Source organism: Dermacentor silvarum, chromosome 8 (genome assembly GCF_013339745.2).
Source record: "Dermacentor silvarum isolate Dsil-2018 chromosome 8, BIME_Dsil_1.4, whole genome shotgun sequence".
NCBI classification, from domain to species: Eukaryota; Metazoa; Arthropoda; class Arachnida; order Ixodida; family Ixodidae; genus Dermacentor; species Dermacentor silvarum.
This window is the reverse complement of record NC_051161.1, coordinates 18607893-18627810: the sequence shown is the minus strand read 5'-3', so window position 1 is coordinate 18627810 and position 19918 is coordinate 18607893. Positions and strand designations below refer to the sequence as shown.

Here is a 19918-nt window from a genome sequence, read left to right as displayed (position 1 = left end):
CCCAGCTCAATGACTAGAATTATGCTCTCTGCCAATGGCGATTGTTAAAAATTCTGTATATGCTCAACTAAAAAAATATCCTTCTACGTATTCACAGATATATATATATATATATATATATATATATATATATATATATATATATATATATATATATATCATTGCAATAAGCTATTACTTCTTGCTGGAACAAACATGTGTGCTTCATGTCTCCTAACACGACGTAACACCGCTTCTCTGTATGCTCTCCTTACGGAGAAATCCCGGTACGCCATCCAAAAAATTCGCTACATCTAGAACGCCTTTTCCTAGAAAATTGATGTCAACTACATCTACAGTATATTGCTCGGACTATGCAGCAGTTTGCAGATTTGTACAATGATTTTTTTTTTTTTTTTTGTACTCGTGTCACGAAAGAGGCAAGCGTACGCATCCGCCTGTCTAAAGCCCTTTCGGACCGCCTCTCTCGCTTTGTTCGTTGTGGCGAGGAACCCGTGTTAAAGAGACGGAATAAGACTATCACCTGTCTAAGTAAGCTTCCCGTGGCAGGAAGGTGGTGCTTAATTCGACCAAACATTGAAGCACTCAAAATATGCGCGTGCGCTGAAAGCTTTGTTGTGATGTTGAACATGATCAGGACCGTGTGGTCTGCAATTAAGACATGTGAATCAGAATGAAAAACGCAGCCACACGTCATTCTCTTGTGGCCCTTACGAACAGAAACAACCAACTCCGCCTGCTCTGCGTGGAGGAAAGAGAGAAGTGGTCGTGGTCACACGCGGCCTCCGCCTGCTGTACAAGTATTTTACACTGCAGAATTGACTAACTGAAGGTTCGACGCAACCAAAAGAAGGCGAAGGCACCGATACGGTCCCTCGAAAGTTTCAGAGTACACAGCGGATGCGGTTTAACCTTGGCATAACAACTTTTCAAACAACGACGCAAGGGGATCTGACGTCACTGTCCGGGCACTTTCACGAGCATGACTTCGCAGTGTTTTGTTTAGCTTCCATGCTGCCGGCGCATTTTTAACAAAAGCGGACGAGATGCGGCAGGTCTTCTTTTTTGTCCTCGGGTCACTGATCCGTATGAGAGTGCTTCGCCGCCTCGTGGCTTGCGACACCACCGCCGTTTTCGTTGTTTTCCGTGGACTTGACGTTCCGGATGTACGACAGCCACTCGGGAAAGGACACAAGACCGTCGTCGTTGACGTCGACGGTCAGCAGGTTGTCCACCATCGCTGAAGCACGTTACAAAGCACAGAAAAACACAAACACAATTCACCCACTTATAGTCATCAGGCAATAAAGAATGGCGATCTATACAAGGTCACCTTTAGATACTCTGCAGAAAGTCTGTAGACTTTTTTAAATGCTATCTGTGATGTGTATGGAATGTCTACAGACAGCCTGTAGATGTAGACTTAAGCTTTGCACTTTCAGTAGATAGTCGTCCATAGACTTATCGCCAGGAACCCGTTCGGAAGTCTGTGTATCACAAGACCGAAGCGAATAGACTTAATGATGACCATTCTCTGTATAGTCGTACTTGATGACCATTCTCTGTAGATGACCATTCTCTGTATAGTGCGTACTTTCTATAGACGAAAGAACAAGTCTAAACAAGGCCGTCTACAAAACGTCTACAGAGAACGAGTCTCGAAACACGAAAACCCACAGGCTGCACGCGGTCTGAATGGCCTTCTTGGGGTATCAGTTCAGCTTTACCAACTTTATGAATCCTTTGATGACTCTCTGTCTCCCCTTAAAAAGCACGGTAACCTACCGCGGTAACTCAGTGGCTATGTATTCGTGCTGCTGAGTACAAGTTCCCGGATTGGATTCCCTGCCTCCTAGTCAGTCTATTCATAACAAACAAAATTAAATCAAATCGCTTTAACTGGCATTTATTCACCCAATATTGTGAATAGTCTTTAGTTTACCTCCTAACAACCCATCGTACACAGTCAACTTATCAGTGTTCATTAGTAATCCCGGAAATATTTGGGGAAAAACTAAGGCACATCACGGACAAGGTTAAAAAGCACAAGAACAACCTCATGGATTAAGTCAATATACACCTGTGCAAGGACATTCTGCCCTCGCTGAGGATCCCTAAGAACCTAATGCGTATCGTTCCCAAATAGTATTGTCCCAATTACCTATTTTATAAAATTAGCGCTTTCGGCTTTACTGAAAGCACCAGCACGTTTGATGTGAATTGGTTTTATGCGTGCTGCTGAATTGTACGTGTGAGATTTTTCGTCAACTAAATTTAGTTTTATTTCTCATCAGGAGGGAGAACGAGAATTGAAAAGGGGCGGTATGCGAAAAGGCGCGTGTGCTTAGATTTGGGTTCACTCGACGTGGCCGAAATAATCCGGAGCCTTAGACTACGGCGTCTCTTACAGTCCGTTGGTTGTTCAACGCCATAATTTAAAATCCACGGTACGGCCCGCACCGCAAAATGTGGCCCTTGTGCGGCCGCGGAATACCTAATATTTCATTAAGCATATGATGAGGATGACGTTTCTGGGCAGACGCGCCGAAGCAAAGGCCTGTCTATATAGGTCCTTAGTGCCCCAGCTATACCGCGCAAGCGCAGAGTTTAAAAGAAATCGAAGCCTTCTATGCTATAAAAATCAAATGCAAATTGTTAGCATCAAGCTGAAGAAGACTACAGCCTTCCTGGTTCACAATTTTTGGCAGCTTTTAATTAGTTTATTATTAATATTACATTTCACATGGTATATTTATCGCAGATATTTCGATACTATAGGTTGTAGAACACATTTTAAAATATAATTTTCAATTAGTTGCGGCGCACAAGCGAAAAGCCAAACGCCTTCGTTTATATTTCGCTGGCTTTCTCGTAAACGTGGAAAAAAAAGATGTACACAAAGGGGATAGTGTGCCCCAAATTAAACTGAATGATTTCAAATGTGTTCTGTGTAACCATAACCTATAGTGGTGAGAAATATTCCGTAAATATAATAATACCGACGTTAGTAATTAATAATTACAAACTATATAATTAAGCGCAACACAATAAATATTAAAGGCTTCTCCGGGTTCCCGCTATAGCAACATACAATGTTTTATCCGCAAAGAGTTTTATCCCTTGACAAAAAAGAAAAAAAAAAACTTGGCGCGCGGTGGGTAACTGGGACAAGACATTGAACAGTCATGTTTGATGCAGCTCTTTAAAGATAAACAGTTCATATGAGAATGCGCTCGCACCAAGTCGTCGTGAGCGCGCGCTGCGAAGCAGGAATTGTAGTAGTGCAGGCCATTTCGTTACGTGTTTGCAACTACCCGTGGTGCGCATGTTGTTATCTCAGCCATAGCCTCCTCGATAAACTCGAGGAGGCTATGTCTCAGCACTTCTGCAAAGTAAACGGCAAAAGGATTCAGGAAAGCACTGGGCATAAACAGGTGTACAGCAAACACACGATTACCTCAAAAGCGTGCTTCACTGCAGAATTAATGTTTTCAACAGGGAAGTATGCCCACCAGACAGCAGCAATGCGACTAATGTGTTCCAGACACCGGCGACGGTGTATTGTGACACGTATACTGGAACGTGGCAGACTGATCTACATTCGGCGCCGCACATGAAGTATTAACTGACCCAAGGCAAAACTTGAATATATATAAAAGAAAAAAGTGGACCGGAGTCCGTCCTGTCTGTTCCTTTTCGCTTTTATTTTGTATGAGTTGCGTTTTGGTCTTGTTGATGCCCGAGCCAGCACACGCAGCGGTACGTTATTATCGGCGATCACGCCCTAGAAACGACCATTACTATTCCAGCCGACGCGACTGTCCACTTAACTAAACAGTCTGCCGAGAGACATTTCCAGTAACGGCGACGTTGCTAGATGTTCTCAGCCCTGCAACCTTCCCCCGAGAGTAAAGGTGCGCCACGACCGTGCTTGTCAAAGTTAGTGTCGCTTACCGACCAACTTCGTCTCGGTTGACGTTTCGTTGTTGTGCTCAAGAAGGTGGTCGAACGCCTGCAGGAGCTCCAGGCCGTCAAGTTGGTTGTTGTCGTCGTAGTCGTGCATCCTACGAAGCACAGATGGCGCCATCATCTCAGTCGCACGCTGGCTTAAGCAGCAGAGCGGGAAATTCAACTTCACCTCGCGGAAGACAGGGGAGGGGGGGCAGAGTGCCTTCAAGTTAATAGAACGCGTATAATCTCTGAGAAAAGGGTCGAAGGTTGTCCGAGTAGCTGGAATATTCAGCAGGAAACGTTGTAGTCTCACGGAGGAGGCAAGGAATAGATATTTAAAAGATGATCCCTTTGCGTCGGGATGTTGATAAGTGTGCCAAAAGAAATGTTACGTGAATTTCTTTCATGTCCACACGTACGTATTATATTCCTCCTTCCAGCAACTTTCAAGCCTCCTCTTTCTTATCTCTACCAATTGCGTATAGATAACAATCTCCTTATCTGATATTTTGAATCGCCTCGTACACTTGAAGGGAATCTGACAGTTCATTAAAATATGTTCCTTCGTTTTCTAGCCTCTATAGGGTACAGCGACAAGTCTCGCACCCTCCAATCTATGCAACGCCCGCTATCACTGCTCTCACTGGAATGATTACAGCATTGATAGAAATTTCTCGTTGAATGATTCTTCGAGGAGCCATAATGCTTCACAAGGGTTGTCCAATATCGAGTAAAAGAAGAAAAAAGGTAATCTTGTAAATATCAGTAACAATACTAATTTCATAACAATACGCCGACTTGGTGCCGTAGATAAAAAGTAGTGCTCCCCGAAATATTGCAAATACCCGCGCGTAGCATCATAATGTTTAATTGGTTCTCTGTGTATTTATCTATAATAATCGTTAGAGCATGCCACCGAAAACATATGTTAAACGTGCAACCGACGGCTCATGAGAGGCTCGAGTAATTTGAGGCGATTTTGCACAGAACTATGCTTGAGAACTCCGATGTTTGGAGAGCCGTAATTACGAGTTGTGTGTGATGTACTAAATCCGTGAGGATGCGTGTGAAACGCCCTTAGTACCTTGCGAAGAACTCCACCGAGAATCTTCTTTTTATTTATTCACTCTTTCCTCCCTCTTTCCTCAAACAGAACGAGGTATAAATATCCGTCCCTATGTACACCTTCGAAAATGCTGCCGCATTTCTCAGTCGACATGAGTTTCCAGATTGTTGCGGAACTGAATACGTTCGTGGCGCATGAATAGTCCCACGCATGCTTTAGTTGCATGTAAAGTAAAGTACAAAGGCGTATTGAATGACAAACCTCATAAAGTAAAACGTTGTTTCCTCGGTGTCCAGATCACCCTGCTGTGCCAAGGCCAAGACACGCGACAGGTCTCTCTTGATATGCCTGGGCGAGGATAAAAGAAACATTGCTGAGGTTTTCATAGAGGATTATTAGTGTAGGGGTATACGAGATATTCGAATACGAATCGAATAGCACTTGCTATGCGATTCGTATTCGATTCGAGAATTCGCTATTCGAAATCGTCGTATATTTGTTACGTTCGAATACTCGAGACTCCGAACAACACTTCAAAACTTTCGAGGGAGAGAGACCGGTGCAAGTGATGATTGGTCCGAATAACGTTGCTGCGAGGGAGTCGCGGTATGGTTGCGCAGACAATGCTAGTTCCTGAGCAAACTCACGAGTGTACAACTTTTGCTGAATAATCTGCAGTCATTACATAAGAACGCCTTACATTTAGAATGCCTCGTATTTGGCGTATCGGTTTAGTCAAAGTGATCATTCGGCCAGTCTCAGCACGTTTGCATGTCTTCGAAACTATGCGAGGTGCTGTATATAGTATCAATCACGCCCTCTCCTTCAACGAACACAAACTACGTGCTCCTGGTGGCGTGCTCTTCCCGCGTTATATATATATATATATATATATATATATATATATATATATATATATATATATATATATATAATGTCACCATGTTCACTCACTGTAATAATCAAAAACATTAGGACCGGACTGTACGAAAAACGAATTCATGGGGAAAAGGTCGTTGCCTTTGGGTAGGCTGTTCTCACCTCTCTATATAATGCCGCAGTCTCAGTGGTGTGCGAATAAAAACGAATGTTTACTGCTGCATAAGTAGCTTCCCTCTCGAAAAAAAAAATATTACGTAGTTTTCGTCATGAGCGTAGTTAAGTGCGTTCTTAGCTACTTCAAACGCACTACCGACGAACTCTTCCGCGTCTTGTCTGAGTAATACTATAAATAAGTTGAATGTTTGTAAACAAGATCAATGATGTTTGTAAAAAACAACCGTAGGACGTATGACATAGCTCTCTCTCTGTCTTTCACTGCGCGCTATGCCAGATCTAGGAGGCCATGCATTTGCATGAAAGCTAACCTACTGGTTGTAGTTGAGGAAGTGCTCCGAATGTAACCCCACTTTTAAACACGGGAATCGAAAAGTCGAGATGTGGGCCGACAGGTAGAAACACTGGAATGAAAGTTGGAGGAACAGGGGTAATGTGCCACGGACAGGTTGTCCGACATTTTGATACGTGGGCCTAACCTTCGTCAAAGACGACCTTGCCCTTGACGTATTAGTTTAGGCGGATTAGTAAAATTACGCCAAGTGGGGTGTCTCCACGAGGGTTATCCGAACAGATTTCACGTGACTGCGAAACGTACTCGGAGTCCCTGGATATCTGGACGGCGCTGTAGCGGCTTCGGAGGTCCTCGAGCTCTTCGAATGTCGGGCCCTCCTGGATGGGACCAGAGTCGCCTTCCTCCGGGATCGCCGCGTACCGGGGCCAAAGCGCGGCGGCCAAGAGCACCCACGCGGTCAGCCAGCGCTCGCCTAGCATGGCGGGCCTAGGACGCACCGGCGAATTCTGAGCTGAAATGAGGAGCGCGAGCCGCGCGATCAGATAGCGAGGGCAAGCTCATTTACAGCATGGTCTATACTCTCAAAGGGAGCGTGTAATCCGTACTTAAACCAGCATAACGTGTCAAACCTGAGCTGTAATCAGTGCCAAAATATTAATTTTGTGTTCCCTATAATCCTGTATTTTGCTGTACACTGTGGGCGCCAGGATAACGGTATCATTGCTGGAAAAGAAAGAAAGAAAAAGAAATGCAGTGCAGAATTTTTGAACGTGTTCACGAGACGAGCTGGACACGACCCCTTTCTCGCGTCCAGTCTAATTTTTTTTGTCCTGCACGTTTCAAAACGACTCGCCCAGTTTCCAGCAGTGGTGAACAGAAACACCTAGCCGGTATTCAAATAACAATGACTGAAGAAGTCAAAATTTGAACAGGATTAGCTAAGTGCCATGTTACCTTTTCATATATATCAGCGGAAGAAGTCAGGACATTAAATAGTCTTAGCGGGAGGGGGGGGGGGGGGCGATGTCAAGGCAGAGGCGCATATATTTCGTTCATTTACTGCGCAACGCAGTCAACCAGACATAATTGCGTTCGCTCTAATTCCAACGCAGGCGAAACGCACCTGCTCCTCGCCGCTTCGAGCAGCTGCGCTTCACATGACCTTGAATTAGCGCATCTTTAGCGAACTATATATTAAGACTGCACGAATTAGCGCACAACCTTGAAGTTTCGCGAATCTCCGCTTCAGTTCTTTGGCCTCTCTTTTAGATCCGTATCTCTCTCAGCCTGGGCGAGAGAACGATTTCAAGTGCGCACCCTCGGTCTGCACTTTGAGCGTTGCAAAAAGACGTGAAGTTACGGACACTCAGACTTGCTCTCCTAGAAGGCATTAGAAATATCTAAAAATAGCATATCCAATCGACTTCGTGACCAGCTTTCGCGGTGGCTTGGTGTTTATGAATTTTCGCTGCTGAGCACAAGGATGCGGGTTCGATTCCCGACTGCCGCGGCCGCAAGTCGATGGAGGCGAAATGCATAAAGCGATCACGTGCTTAGATTTGGGTGCACGCTAAAAAAAAAAAACCAAGCGTTTGAAGTTAACCCGAAGCACACAATTAGACGCCGTCTTTCGCAGGCCGTGTGTTTCTTTGAACATTAAATCTCATAATTTATGAACCGCCGGGGTGGATCAGTCAGTTAAGGCGTTGCGCTGCTGAGCACGAGGTCGCGGGATCGAATCCCGGCCTCAGCGGCCGCATTTCGATGGAGGCGAAATGCAAAAACGCCCGTGTGCTTGCGTTGTAGTGCACGTTAAAGAACCCCAGGTGGTCAAAATTAATCCGGAGTCCTCCACTACGGCGTGCCTCATAATCAGAACTGGTTTTGGCACGTAAAACACCACAAAGAAGAAGATCTCATAATTTATTTCTGACTGCCCGAAGGTCGGCATACGCCACATGCGTTTTGGGTACTCCTTTTGCGTTCTCTAGTGTACACGGTCCAATAACGTATCCTAACCTTGGGCCCCCTATTTCTGAAACTCCCAATCACATTTTGTCCCTCAGTGGGCTACAGTTACGCGTTCTTGGTGTGTTCAACTATGAGAAACAAGCCTCCTGCGTCGAGCTCATGCAGAAGTAGAATTCATCTTTCAATTTGCAACCTGCGTTTCAATTGCCCAGCAAAACTGGTGCCAGCCAGAGGGCACTACATACAGTATGCTATTCTTTTCGTTATACTTTAAATTTACCGGGATTATTCGAGAAAGCAAAGCCGGAAGTCTTTTCGTAGCTCTGCGTGTACACACGAAAACATTTATGTGAATTATCAGTAACTATATAGCGGTGGAAGGTATTCCGCGCAAAGAAGAATGCAACGAAAAATGTTAGACGTAACGTTAAGAGGCAGGAAGAGATCTGTGTGGATCAGAGTGCAAAGAGGATAGACGATATTCTAGTTAACATTTAGAGAAAAAAAAAATGGAGCTCGGCAGGCCATGTGATGCGTAGGGCAGATAACCCGTGGACCATTAAGAGTTACAGAATGGGTACCAAGGGAAGGTAAGCGCATTCGAGGACGGCAGAAAATTAGGTGGGGTGACGCAATTAGGAAACTTGCAGGCACAACTTGGACTCAGCTAGCGCCAGACAGAGGAAATTGGAGATCGCTGGGAGGAGGCTTTCGTCCTGCAGTGAACATAAAAATGGGTTGATAATGATTAACATGATTAACAGGCTGAGACCAGCGTTCTACGTCCCTGTCGAACAGTCCCTCTCGACGGTGCGGCTTCAACGCTGTCGTCGAATGGCTTCAGTAACGCGGCCCGCTTTCCATTTGCCACCCGAGAGGTGTCCGCAAGATGAGCGAGTTGCAGAACAAAGGAGAGGGGCAACCTGATGCTGTTAGCAACGATGAGAAGGCGGCTGCTATTGCGGCGAGAGAAGTATAGGCATGCCTGACTCACCGAGTGTTCCAAGCCGACGCCTGGAGACAAAAAAATCGCTCTCCACAGAACATCAGCGCCGCCACTGGGAAAGCACGAGCTCGTGTGCAGACATGAAGAAAAAGAAGACGGAAAACCCTGTTTCAGTGATGGAAATGGACCCCGTGATTTGGATTGGATTGGATTTCCTTCTACGATGGCTCATACCCACTTCAGGAGATTGGCCAAGATTAGGATGGTATTAGGCAATTGGTGTTAGTGCTAAAATTGGTAAAATTCTAGTTAACATTTAGAGAAAAAATGGAGCTGGCTAGGCTACGTGAGGCGTAGGGCAAATAACCGGTGGACCATTAAGAGTTACAGAATGGGTACCAAGGTAAGGTAAGCGCATTCGAGGACGGCAGAAAATTAGGTGAGGTGACGCAATTGGGAAACTTGCAGGCCCAAATTGGACTCAGCTAGCGCCAGACAGGGGAAATTGGAGATCGCTGCTTTCGTCCTGCATTGCACATAAAAATCGGTTGATAATGATAATCATGATTTAGCGGTCAACTACCGCTAGGCTGAGACCAGTGTTCTACGTCCCTGTCGAACAGTCCCTCTCGATGGTGCGCCTTAAAGGCTGTCGTCGAATGGCTTCAGTAACGCGGCCCGCTTTCCATTTGCCACACGAGAGGTGTCCGCAAGATGAGCGAGTTGCAGAACAAAGGAGAGGGGCAACCTGATGCTGTTAGCAACGATGAGGAGGCGGCTGCTATTGCGGCGAGAAAAGTATGGACATGCCCGACTCACCGAGCGTTACAAGCCGGCGCCTGGAGACAAAAAAATTGTTCTCCACAGAACATCAGCGACGTCATTGGGAAAGCACGAGCACGTGTGCAGACATCAAGAAAAAAGCAGTGGCTTAGCTCGGCTGTGCCAGGATATACGTAGCGTTCGGCCACATCGTTCAGAACCGGTAGACCTGGTGGCATGGGCGGGTAACGATACCCATTGGTAACGCTAAAGAGTGGAATCTTCTGCTTAACGAGAAAGTTCTCGCACATTGTACAAACCCGCGCCACTGTTTCGCCTCACTCAAGCGGCGCCGCTAAGCTCAACGTTTCACGCATGGCATTACTTACCAGCGTCAAGTCTTTCATGTGCCACAGTCTTTCACACACGTCGCACACATATACAAACGGATTGTTTACGAAGTCCGTCTCGAAGGTCCGAGTCGCACTGGCGCGTTAGCTAAGTTTTGAACGAATGAACGTTGTTTAATGGCGCAAGGTTCGCCAAGTTTCACCGTATAGTTAGTCAATTAGCGAGCTTTCACGTCATCGACGGCGTCTTGTTGTTGCTGCTGCTGAGATGGTCGGGCACGTCGCTCAGCCTCCTGGCGACGCCACTTTGCTAGACGATACTTCCTTTGCTCCGGTGTCTCACAGCACGTTTAGCCTTCTTCTGTTCGCTCTTCCCACGCTCAACCGCTAATTTCCGGAAACTACTTCGGGATCCGATGAGTTAAGTTTTTCCGCTCTTCTGCGCCGCTGAGCAGAAATTTCGCTCTCCTTCTCCATGGCTATACCACACTGGCAAACGCCCAGCGCGAACGCCGGGCGCGCCAGCTGTGCGCCGTGTGACGTCACTGCTCCTCGCGCATGCGAAGCACGGCTCTCCAGGAGCCACGCGAAACTGCTCAACCTCGGCCAGTTTAGCTCACGCTACAAAAGAAGACGGAAAACCCTGTTTCAGTCCCAGGGTGATGGTAATGGACCCCGTGATTTGGATTGGATTTCCTTCTACGATGGCGTATACCCACTTCGGGGGAATGGTCAAGATTAGGATGGTATTAGGCAATTGCTGTTAGTGCTAAAATTGGTAAATTGACAGGAGAAATGTTGGAAACTTGTTTCTTGTATTTTTTTAAATCACACGTGTTGCCACAACACATACGATACTCAAATGCGCCCAGGCCTTTTTCGTTCGATAGAGAAGGAAATTAGAGATAAAAGGCAGAGGGGTTAAGTAATATAACTTTCGGGTTCGCCGTTCGGAACTGACAGAAGAGGAGAGGGTAGTAAAGTTGAATATAAAAGAAGATATGAAGATCATCTGCCCGCACAAACACGAGGAAGTCACCTGAGGACAACTACAGTCTTTCTAACATTCCCGATACATTTAAGATTTTATTCACAGCAGCTTAGTTTTGTAGACAGAGTGCGCTTAGCGTCCGGTATACACCTGGATCACTCGTGTCACACTGAAGCAATCAGGCGTAATATGTGGCGAAATGCAAAGACACGTTCGTGTACTTAGATTTTGAGCGAGATAAAGATAAATGAAAGGTATTGATGTTTTGGGGATGCGCGACTGTCACGCGTCCCCAGATGTTGTTTTCCCCGCATGGCTCCCGTCTCCTGTAATCCGGCTTCGCCGCGTGGCTTTACGGCGGTCGGTGTGGTTGCGGAGTATTACGGGAGATGGCGCTAGTGTTGCGCTGCTAACGCCACCTAACGGCGGGGACATTTGGGCGCTAAAAGAAAAAGGCGCTTCGTCTTGTGCTTGGGGTCGGCGTGCAGCACGCACGGACAGTTTCGCGCGTGCGCCGGCCTGCTTCGCGAGACCGTCTCGCGAGGCTAGGAGCGGGGCACCGGTATGGACGAACACGGATCGTTCGAACGTGCCACTGTTCGCGTGATCGTACACGTGAACGACTAGGCGATGGTGTCATAACATGGGGGCGAACATATTCGCTCGCTATCCGGTCGCGGTGTGTCGGACTTCCTCGATTTGTCGCGCGCCCATGTGAATGCTCTATGGGTACTAATTCGGCTAGCAGGCATTAGTGTATGAAAGGAGCAATAAATGCCCTTTTGATTGTTTGCCCTACTGTGTTGTCGTTCCTTTGTCCCAAGAGCACGTGTGAGACCCCACAAGGTTAACCACGGCTGAGCCCGGATGGCCACGCTGCACTGCGGAAAGGGGAGATAAATATTAAGAAAAGGAGGGAAACTCCAATGTTGACGTCACCGTGGCAGGGAAAATTCTCAGTGCTGTATCACCGACAGTCGCTCAGTCCGGTTGCCTTCGGGTATCTCAGCAGCGATTTTGTAGCCTTCTGCGGCTGTGATACATGCGAGACCACGGTACCAAGATCTTGTGCAACGAGAAAGGTTTTTCATCTAGTTGCTTTAGAGTGGTGCGGAGGGCGAAGGCACTCTATAGAAAACCTTCTGTGCTACTGCACGTCCTTTGAGAATGAAAGGCGTAGAATTAGGTGCACGTTAAAAACTTCCTGTTGGTCAAAAACTAACCCGGAGCCCTAAACAGATAAATTTATTTAATTTTTGTTGTTTATTTCTGCCCTATCGCGTTTCATTCCGTCGTGACAGCGCATAAGTACAATAGCACCACCAAAGTCACAAGGAGGCTCGCATGGTGACAGATGGCAGCGGTGGCATGTAAGCAATGCCAATATGCGTTAATATTTGACAGACAGTATGCAGAGGTGTAGCAGATGTAACAAACACAAATCAAGTGAATAAACATATTAACAAATCTAAAACATAGCAGGTCGTATTTGCATGCGTGTACACGATTACTCGATTAACGGCACGTAGTATAGTCTTCAGGTTGATATTCCGTATCCCGGCATTTCTTCACCCGCGAGTCGGCGTGCCGTAGAAGATTGGTATACATCATGGCAGGACCGCCCTCTTAAGGTAGGCGGCGACGACCACAGCAGTAGTAAAGTCCAGTGAACTTCTATAAGGGTCCAGGAGGTTTCGTAAAGAAAGCTTGAGCACTAACATTAGTTTGCGATATACCCGCATTCTTAAAGTATACTCGTGAAATTCGCGATACAATAAGGGGTTCCATTCTTTTCGTATTGGCGTGTCAAACCAGCCACCGCGCATTCTCGGCTGCAGAATGTCGTAAACGATCAACCGTGGTCACGCATCGTATACAGCGTAATAACCAAACGCATCCCGATCCAAACACTGTGCAGATGATTGTCTCTCTGCATAAACCAGAGCGTTTATATGAGCGCGTGCTTGCAACGATCGCCCGTGTAGTGAATGTAAGAAGAGAGAGGGACAAATTTGTTCCGACGACCTAAGCTTGTCGTTGCATTTATTATCATAATTCACTTGGCACGCATTATGTTAACTTAGCGACAGTTTCACATTGCAAGCGAACGGACTGAACAAGCTTACCTGCTTGTTTCGCAATCCTAAATGCAGATTTGAAACAGTTCAACGTCAACTGCTTGCTGCATATATATACTGCGTGTTGGCACGCGTCCACGCTCAATTTACATTTGCCAGGCACTGCCTGCGCACCGCGACTCTTACGCTTTACATGACGTGTTTTGCGCTTTTGGCTTCTCTCTTGCGTAATCGAGCGAGCAGTGAAGACCTGGCAGCTATACCTTGGCACCCCTCCGCAGTGGGTCATCATTGCGCACTGGGTTCACGGCATGATTCGGTCACTTCTGTCAACAGTGGTGGCGACTTCGCAAGAACTTATGAAAAAGACTGCAGGTCGTTTTATACAAACTCAGAATTTAAATTATAAGAAAGAACACCATGACGAACACAAACACGTGAGCATCTTGGATCTGCATTTTCGAACCTATATCCCTTTTAGACTCCTAGCCCTCATAACCTCCTGCACACAATTAAAGTTGGCAACTTTCACTTTCTCTCTCTCTCTCTCTCCTAATATTGTTCCACTTATAGGTTCCAGGTATAAGTGGGAATATTTTGCAAATGTGTTCCATTTATAGTAGTAGTCCAATTGGCGCGAGATTAAGAGTGTACTGTTCACCGTTCGTTCTTTCTTTTTTTCTTTTTTTTATCTCCTAACCCCCTTTCCCCTTCGTAGAGCATATAGCAACCTAGACGCGCCTCAAGCTGACCTCCGTGCCTTTCATTTCTCTCTCATTTCTCTCTCAGTCAGGACGACAATACTTGATATTGCTTCCCACTTGCCCAAACCTGCGCTGGTCTTAGAAAAAAGGAGGAGCACAGTAAAGTACCTCAATTATTATGTGATACAACTATATGATACAATTAAAGCTGAATAGGAGGTATATAATAAAGGTAGTACAAGCCTAGGCTCGAACCTCCAGTCACGATGATGAAGCAATAGAACAGTTTTATGAAGATGTTGAATTAGCAATGAGAAAGGTGCAAACTCAGTATACTGTAGTTAAGTGAGACTTCAATGCAAAAGTGGGGGAAAAGCAGGCTGGTGAACAAGCAATTGACAACTACGGCATCGGTTCTAGGAACACTAGAGGAGAGATGGTAGAATTCGCGGAAAGGAATAGGCTCCGAATAATGAATACCTTCTTCAGGAAGCGCAGCAACAGGAAGTGGACCTGGAAAAGCCCTAATGGAGAAACAAGGAATGAAATAGATTTCATACTCTCTACCGATCCCAGCATAGTGCAGGATGGAGAAGTGTTAGGTAGGGTAAAGTGCAGTGACCATAGGTTAGTGAGGTATAGGATTTCTCTCAATTTGAAGAGAGAAAAAATAAAATTAGTAAAAAAAAAAGAAAAAAAAAACAGGCCAACCTAGATGCAGTAAGGGTAAAAGTAGACCAATTCAGGCTGGTACTCGCAAACAGATATGCAGCTTTAGAACAGGAAGATGAAGACAACATAGAGATAACGAATGAAACCGTAACTAGACTGATCTCAGAAGCAGCAATTGAAGTGGGAGGTAAAGCAGCAAGGCAACCAGTAGGTAAGAGAGAGAGAGAGAGAGAAAAAGGTAAAGGAAAGACAGGGAGGTTAACCAGAGGTTATCTCCGGTTGGCTACCCTGTACCGGGGGAGGGGTAAAGGGATGCGAAAGGAGAGAGAGAGAAAAATAAGTGAAAATAAAGAATAAACAAAAAGGAAGGAAACAAGAAAATCACACACGCACACAAAACAGAACTGTTTCTGTGGGCACTGTCATGAAGTCCGCGAAGGCGTAAACTCTCCCAAGTAGCAAAGGACCTAATAAAGAAACGGCAAAACATGAAAGTGTCAAACTCGAGAGATCAGATAGAATTCGCTGAACTGTCGAAACTGATCAACAAGAAGAAAGTAAGGGATATCCGAAATTACCACGTGGAACAGATTGAGGAAGCAGTAAAAAATGGAGGCAGCATGAAATCAGTGAGAAGAAAACTTGACATAGGACAAGGCAAAATTTATGCATTGAAAGATAAGCAGGGTAATATCATCAGCAGTTTCGATGACATAGTAAACGCAGCTGAAGAATTCTATACTGACCTGTACAGTTCCCTGAGCAGCCAAGCTACTTTCATTCGAAGTAGTGATGAACAGGATACAGAGGATCCTTCTATAACTAGCGATGAAGTTAGAAGGGCCTTGAAAGACATGACCAGGGGAAAAACTGCTGGAGAAGATGGAATAATAGTTGATTTAATCAAAGATGGAGGAGATATCATGCTTGAAAAGCTTGCGGCCCTTTATACGCAATGCCTCACGACTTCAAGTGTACCAGAAAGCTGGAAGAACCCCAACATTATACTCATCCATGAGAAGGGAGACGTTAAAGAATTGAATTATAGACCCATTAGCTTGCTTTCAGTATTGTATAAGATATTCACCAAGATAATTTCCAATAGAATCAGCGCACCACTTAACTTAACCCAACCAAGAGAACAAGCTGGCTTCAGGAAATGATATTCTACGATGGATCATATCCAAGTCATCAATCAGGTAATAGAGAAATCTGCGGAGTACAATCAACCTCTCTATATGGCTTTCTAGATAATGAAAAAGCATTTGATTCAGTAGAGATACCAGCAGTCATAGAGGCATTGTGTAATCAGGGAGTACAGGAGGCATACGTGAATATCTTGGCAAATATTTACAAGCATTGCACAGCAACCTTGGTTCTCCACAAGAAAAGTAGAAAGTTACCTATCAAGAAAGGGGTCAGGCAAGGAGACACAATCTTTCCAATACTATTCACTGCATGCTTAGAAGTATTATTCAAGCTCTTAGACTGGGAAGGCTTAAGAGTGAGGATCAACGGCGAATATCTCAGAAACCTACGGTTTGCAGATGACATTGTCCTATTCAGCCACAATGGGGACGAATTACAGCAAATGATTGAGGACCTTAACCGAGAAAGTGTAACAGTGGGGTTGAAGATTAATATGCGGAAGACAAACATAATGTTCAATAGCCTGGCAAGGGAACAAGAATTCAGGATCGCCACTCAGCCTCTAGAGTGTGTAAAGGAGTACGTTTATCTAGGTGAATTACTCACAAGGGACCCTGATCATGAGAAATTTACAGAATAAAATTGGGTTAGAGTGCATACGGCAGGCATTGCCAAATTCTTACTGGGACCTTACCACTATCGTTGAAAAGAAAAGTGTACAAGTGGGAGGCTGCTCTACGCAGTTCGGATTTTGAAGCACAACTATGGGCAGTCCAACGGGCCCGCGACATGGCGGAGAGGCTAGGCCTTTCTGTCCCGACGTGGGAGCGGCCCGCTACGTGCTAGTGCACGTTCCGAAGGACCTCAATAAAGTTTTTCCATTCCAATCATTGCATGCTACCGGTGCTAACATATGGGGCAGAAACTTGGAGGTCAACAAAGAAGCTCGAGAACAAGTTAAGGACCGCACAAAGAGCGATGGAACGAAAAATGTTAGGCATTACGTTAAGAGACAGGAAGAGAACGGTGTGGATCACAGAACGAACGGGGATACCCGAGATTCTAGTTGACATTAAGCGGAAGAAATGGAGCTGGGCAGGCCACGTAATGTGTAGGATGGATAACCGGTGCACCATTAGAGTTACAGAATGGATACCGGGAGAAGGGAAGGGCAGTCGAGGACGGCAGAAAACCAGGTGGGATGATGAAGTTAGGAAATTTGCAGGCGCAAGTTGGAATCAGCTAGCGCAAGACAGGGGTAATTGGAGATCACAGAGAGAGGCCTTCGTCCTGCAGTGGACATAAATATAGGCTGATGATGATGATGATGTCAACTATCTCAACCGAAAAAACATATTTGGGCAGGGAGCATCCAGCAGTGCACAGCACGAAAGCTACAGGGTGGCAGACGATATAGAATGACTCCCTACAGATATGTAGTCCGCGGTTAAAGTAGCATAGAAGGCTTCCTCGATTCGTCTACCGGAGGAAGGAACACCTCACTCGGTGCGACGGCCGTGTCGCTCATAGCCTAGCAACCTGGCGAGAGTGACATAATTTCTTTTATTTATTCAATTATTTATTTATAACATATATTGCAGGTCCCTGTAAGGGCACAAGCAGGACGGGCTCAATGTACATACAAATACTAAAAGCAAGATATACGTAAGTCCAACACCCCAAGGACAATTAGTTTGAACAATGAAACACTTTCTGAAGGAGAATAAAACACAGCCGGGCAATTAAAAATCCAGATGAAGAAAGAACTCAGCGAATGCTCAAGAAAATTATATAACTAGAACAAGGCACCTATGACAAACACAAAACAGATTTAGCCGCACATTTCCTTAATGTCACCATGTGTTACTTAAATGTGTGCGCAGATAAGTTGGTATAGTCTGTTAATTATAATCTATTTCTCTGCCTCTCTCTGTCGTTCGTCTCTCTGACATCAATCTCTATACCTGATGTCAGCCCCGGTAAACACCATAGGCCACGTAAACCGTTACGCCACTGCAGAAGAAATCACCTGTCACATCTTCCATATTTTAAGGCATTTCGAACGCATTTCCTGCAACGCATTGTATGACGGCCGATCGGTGGACAGGAACACGTGGTGCGGCATGCCTCGTGCATCCAAAAGCAGTACCGGTATGCCTAGGTTTAGAGACAGGGGCAAAGAAGGTTGCCTCCTCTGTATCCTCCAGTGAACTTACCCATTCCGTCACAAAATATAGTCGTGCTGTCCCGTTGAAACCCAAATAAATAAAACAATTACTACAATAACAAGCATGTTTAGAGCGCAGATCATAGGCGTCCGTTCCTGCGCTGAGCGTCGGCGTGCCTCGGCGTCGTACCTCGTAACCGAGCGAACGAGCACAGCGAAAGGTGAAAGCGAACGCGGAGCGCAGCCGGAGAGTACAGAAGAAAGCATTAGGTGGAAAGCCGAGCAGGGGCGGAGAGGGGACGGCCTGCGTATGCGCTGAGTTGGCGGCCACGGCATCCGCCGGTGTGTGGGCGATCTCATCTGCGATTCCGAGGTGGGTGCAGGGTGGCATGAGGTGGGGAGTGATACGCTCATCCGCGGCGTCACCTGCTGTGGTCAGTCCGTGGTACTTGCGTGTGTGAACGGGTATCACTGCTCCTGCAAGGGGTGTTGGCGAGTGGCTACGAGTAAGGCTCGATGTGACGCTCCTTTGGGTGTTGTCGCCGCTGACAACAATTTCCACGCGACGAAGGGCCGCTTTCGTCGTTGGTGGAACAAAAGCGTGAGAAGAAAAGCGTAGTGCTGCGCAAGACGGGCTGTGCGGCGACGATGGCTACGATATTGCGCCAGAGTAGCGCGTTTCAAACAAAGCGCTGCATGAGCGGAGGTCTGTGTGCGGCCGCACGCGACATTGTCCGCGCCAGCTACGCTACTCGCAGCGTCTTCTTCCTAATAGAAACCGTGTACCTATATAATCATAATACAAAATATTTACATGTGAAATGAAAACACGTGTAGAGCTGCGCTCAAATTTCGCATTAGGGAGTACCGTAATCGTTGGTGAATTATTTTTTTCTTTTTTTAAAGATCTCGTTGGCGCTTCGTATGTGCTTGGTGACCACGAGGTCGCACTACTGCGTGGCAAAGCCATGCCGGTTTGCGAAGTGAGCCGGAAAGAGCGAGGGAATTACGAACATGCATACCGCAACCGCGTTCACTTTGCTCCCCGTTAAGGCGAATATCTTTTCTCGGCTCTTCTGCCTGTTTTCATGGTTGGGCTTGGCGGTCGGACTTTCACCGCCGATAGAAAGGGTCCACACTCTCGTGCAACTGAGCTGCGGTGAGCGTTTGTCGCCCAAAACAGTACATCAGATTAAAAAACCTTCGATTCGAACATAGCTTTAGATATGGCACTTAGAGCGGCAAAATAAAATTTTTGTCAAATTTAGTTAAGAATCCTATTCACGAGGGTATGAAGATAGGCTATGGGTGACAATGCGAAGATAGAACTCGGCTCTGTTGAAGACATGTCTTCGTAGCATCGTTGTGCGTGTAAGCGAATAACCAGGCCTTTCGGAATGTGCTCTCGCTCGAGAGGCTTTGGGGCGTCTAAAGGTTTAGACGGAATGGATTGTCTTCTACCGACGCCCTCTCTCCCTGTGGTGGCTGTAGAAGTGGAATCCGGCACCGCTACAGATGTACTGGTGAACGGTTCTTTTCTCTGCGTAATTACGCAAATGAAACAACAAACGCCGCCTGAATGTCCTCGCTGCAACAAATATGCGCCTTCAAGCCCATCATCCCTTTAACAAATGAAGCGAATATCTTCCTGAAAGCGTCCGACTCTTCCTTTACATTTATTATCGTCGTCAATGCTTTCAAAACAATTTCTTTTTGCTCCTCGCCTTGTTCAGCTGGTTAACAGAAGCACTTTTCCAGCA

The 19918-nt window shown here is 46.1% G+C and overlaps 1 protein-coding gene across 4 annotated transcripts in view; it reads right to left on the bottom strand.

Moving 5' to 3' along the window:
* Positions 1-668: 668 nt before the first annotated feature.
* LOC119460727 (cell growth regulator with EF hand domain protein 1-like) overlaps positions 669-19918 on the bottom strand; it is a 155300-nt gene continuing 136050 nt past the window's right edge. For 3 of the 4 annotated variants that reach the window (XM_049673171.1, XM_049673172.1, XM_037721790.2), the window contains 4 exons: positions 6672-6879; positions 5279-5365; positions 3955-4064; positions 669-1240 (listed from right to left, as the gene is read on the bottom strand). In XM_049673171.1, coding sequence (XP_049529128.1) covers positions 1077-1240; positions 3955-4064; positions 5279-5365; positions 6672-6879 — 569 coding nt within the window. In that variant the 3' untranslated portion in view covers positions 669-1076. Of the gene's footprint in view, positions 1241-3954; positions 4065-5278; positions 5366-6671; positions 6880-9333; positions 9410-19918 lie in introns of those variants that run through there. The other variant, XM_049673173.1, reaches the window with a different exon arrangement.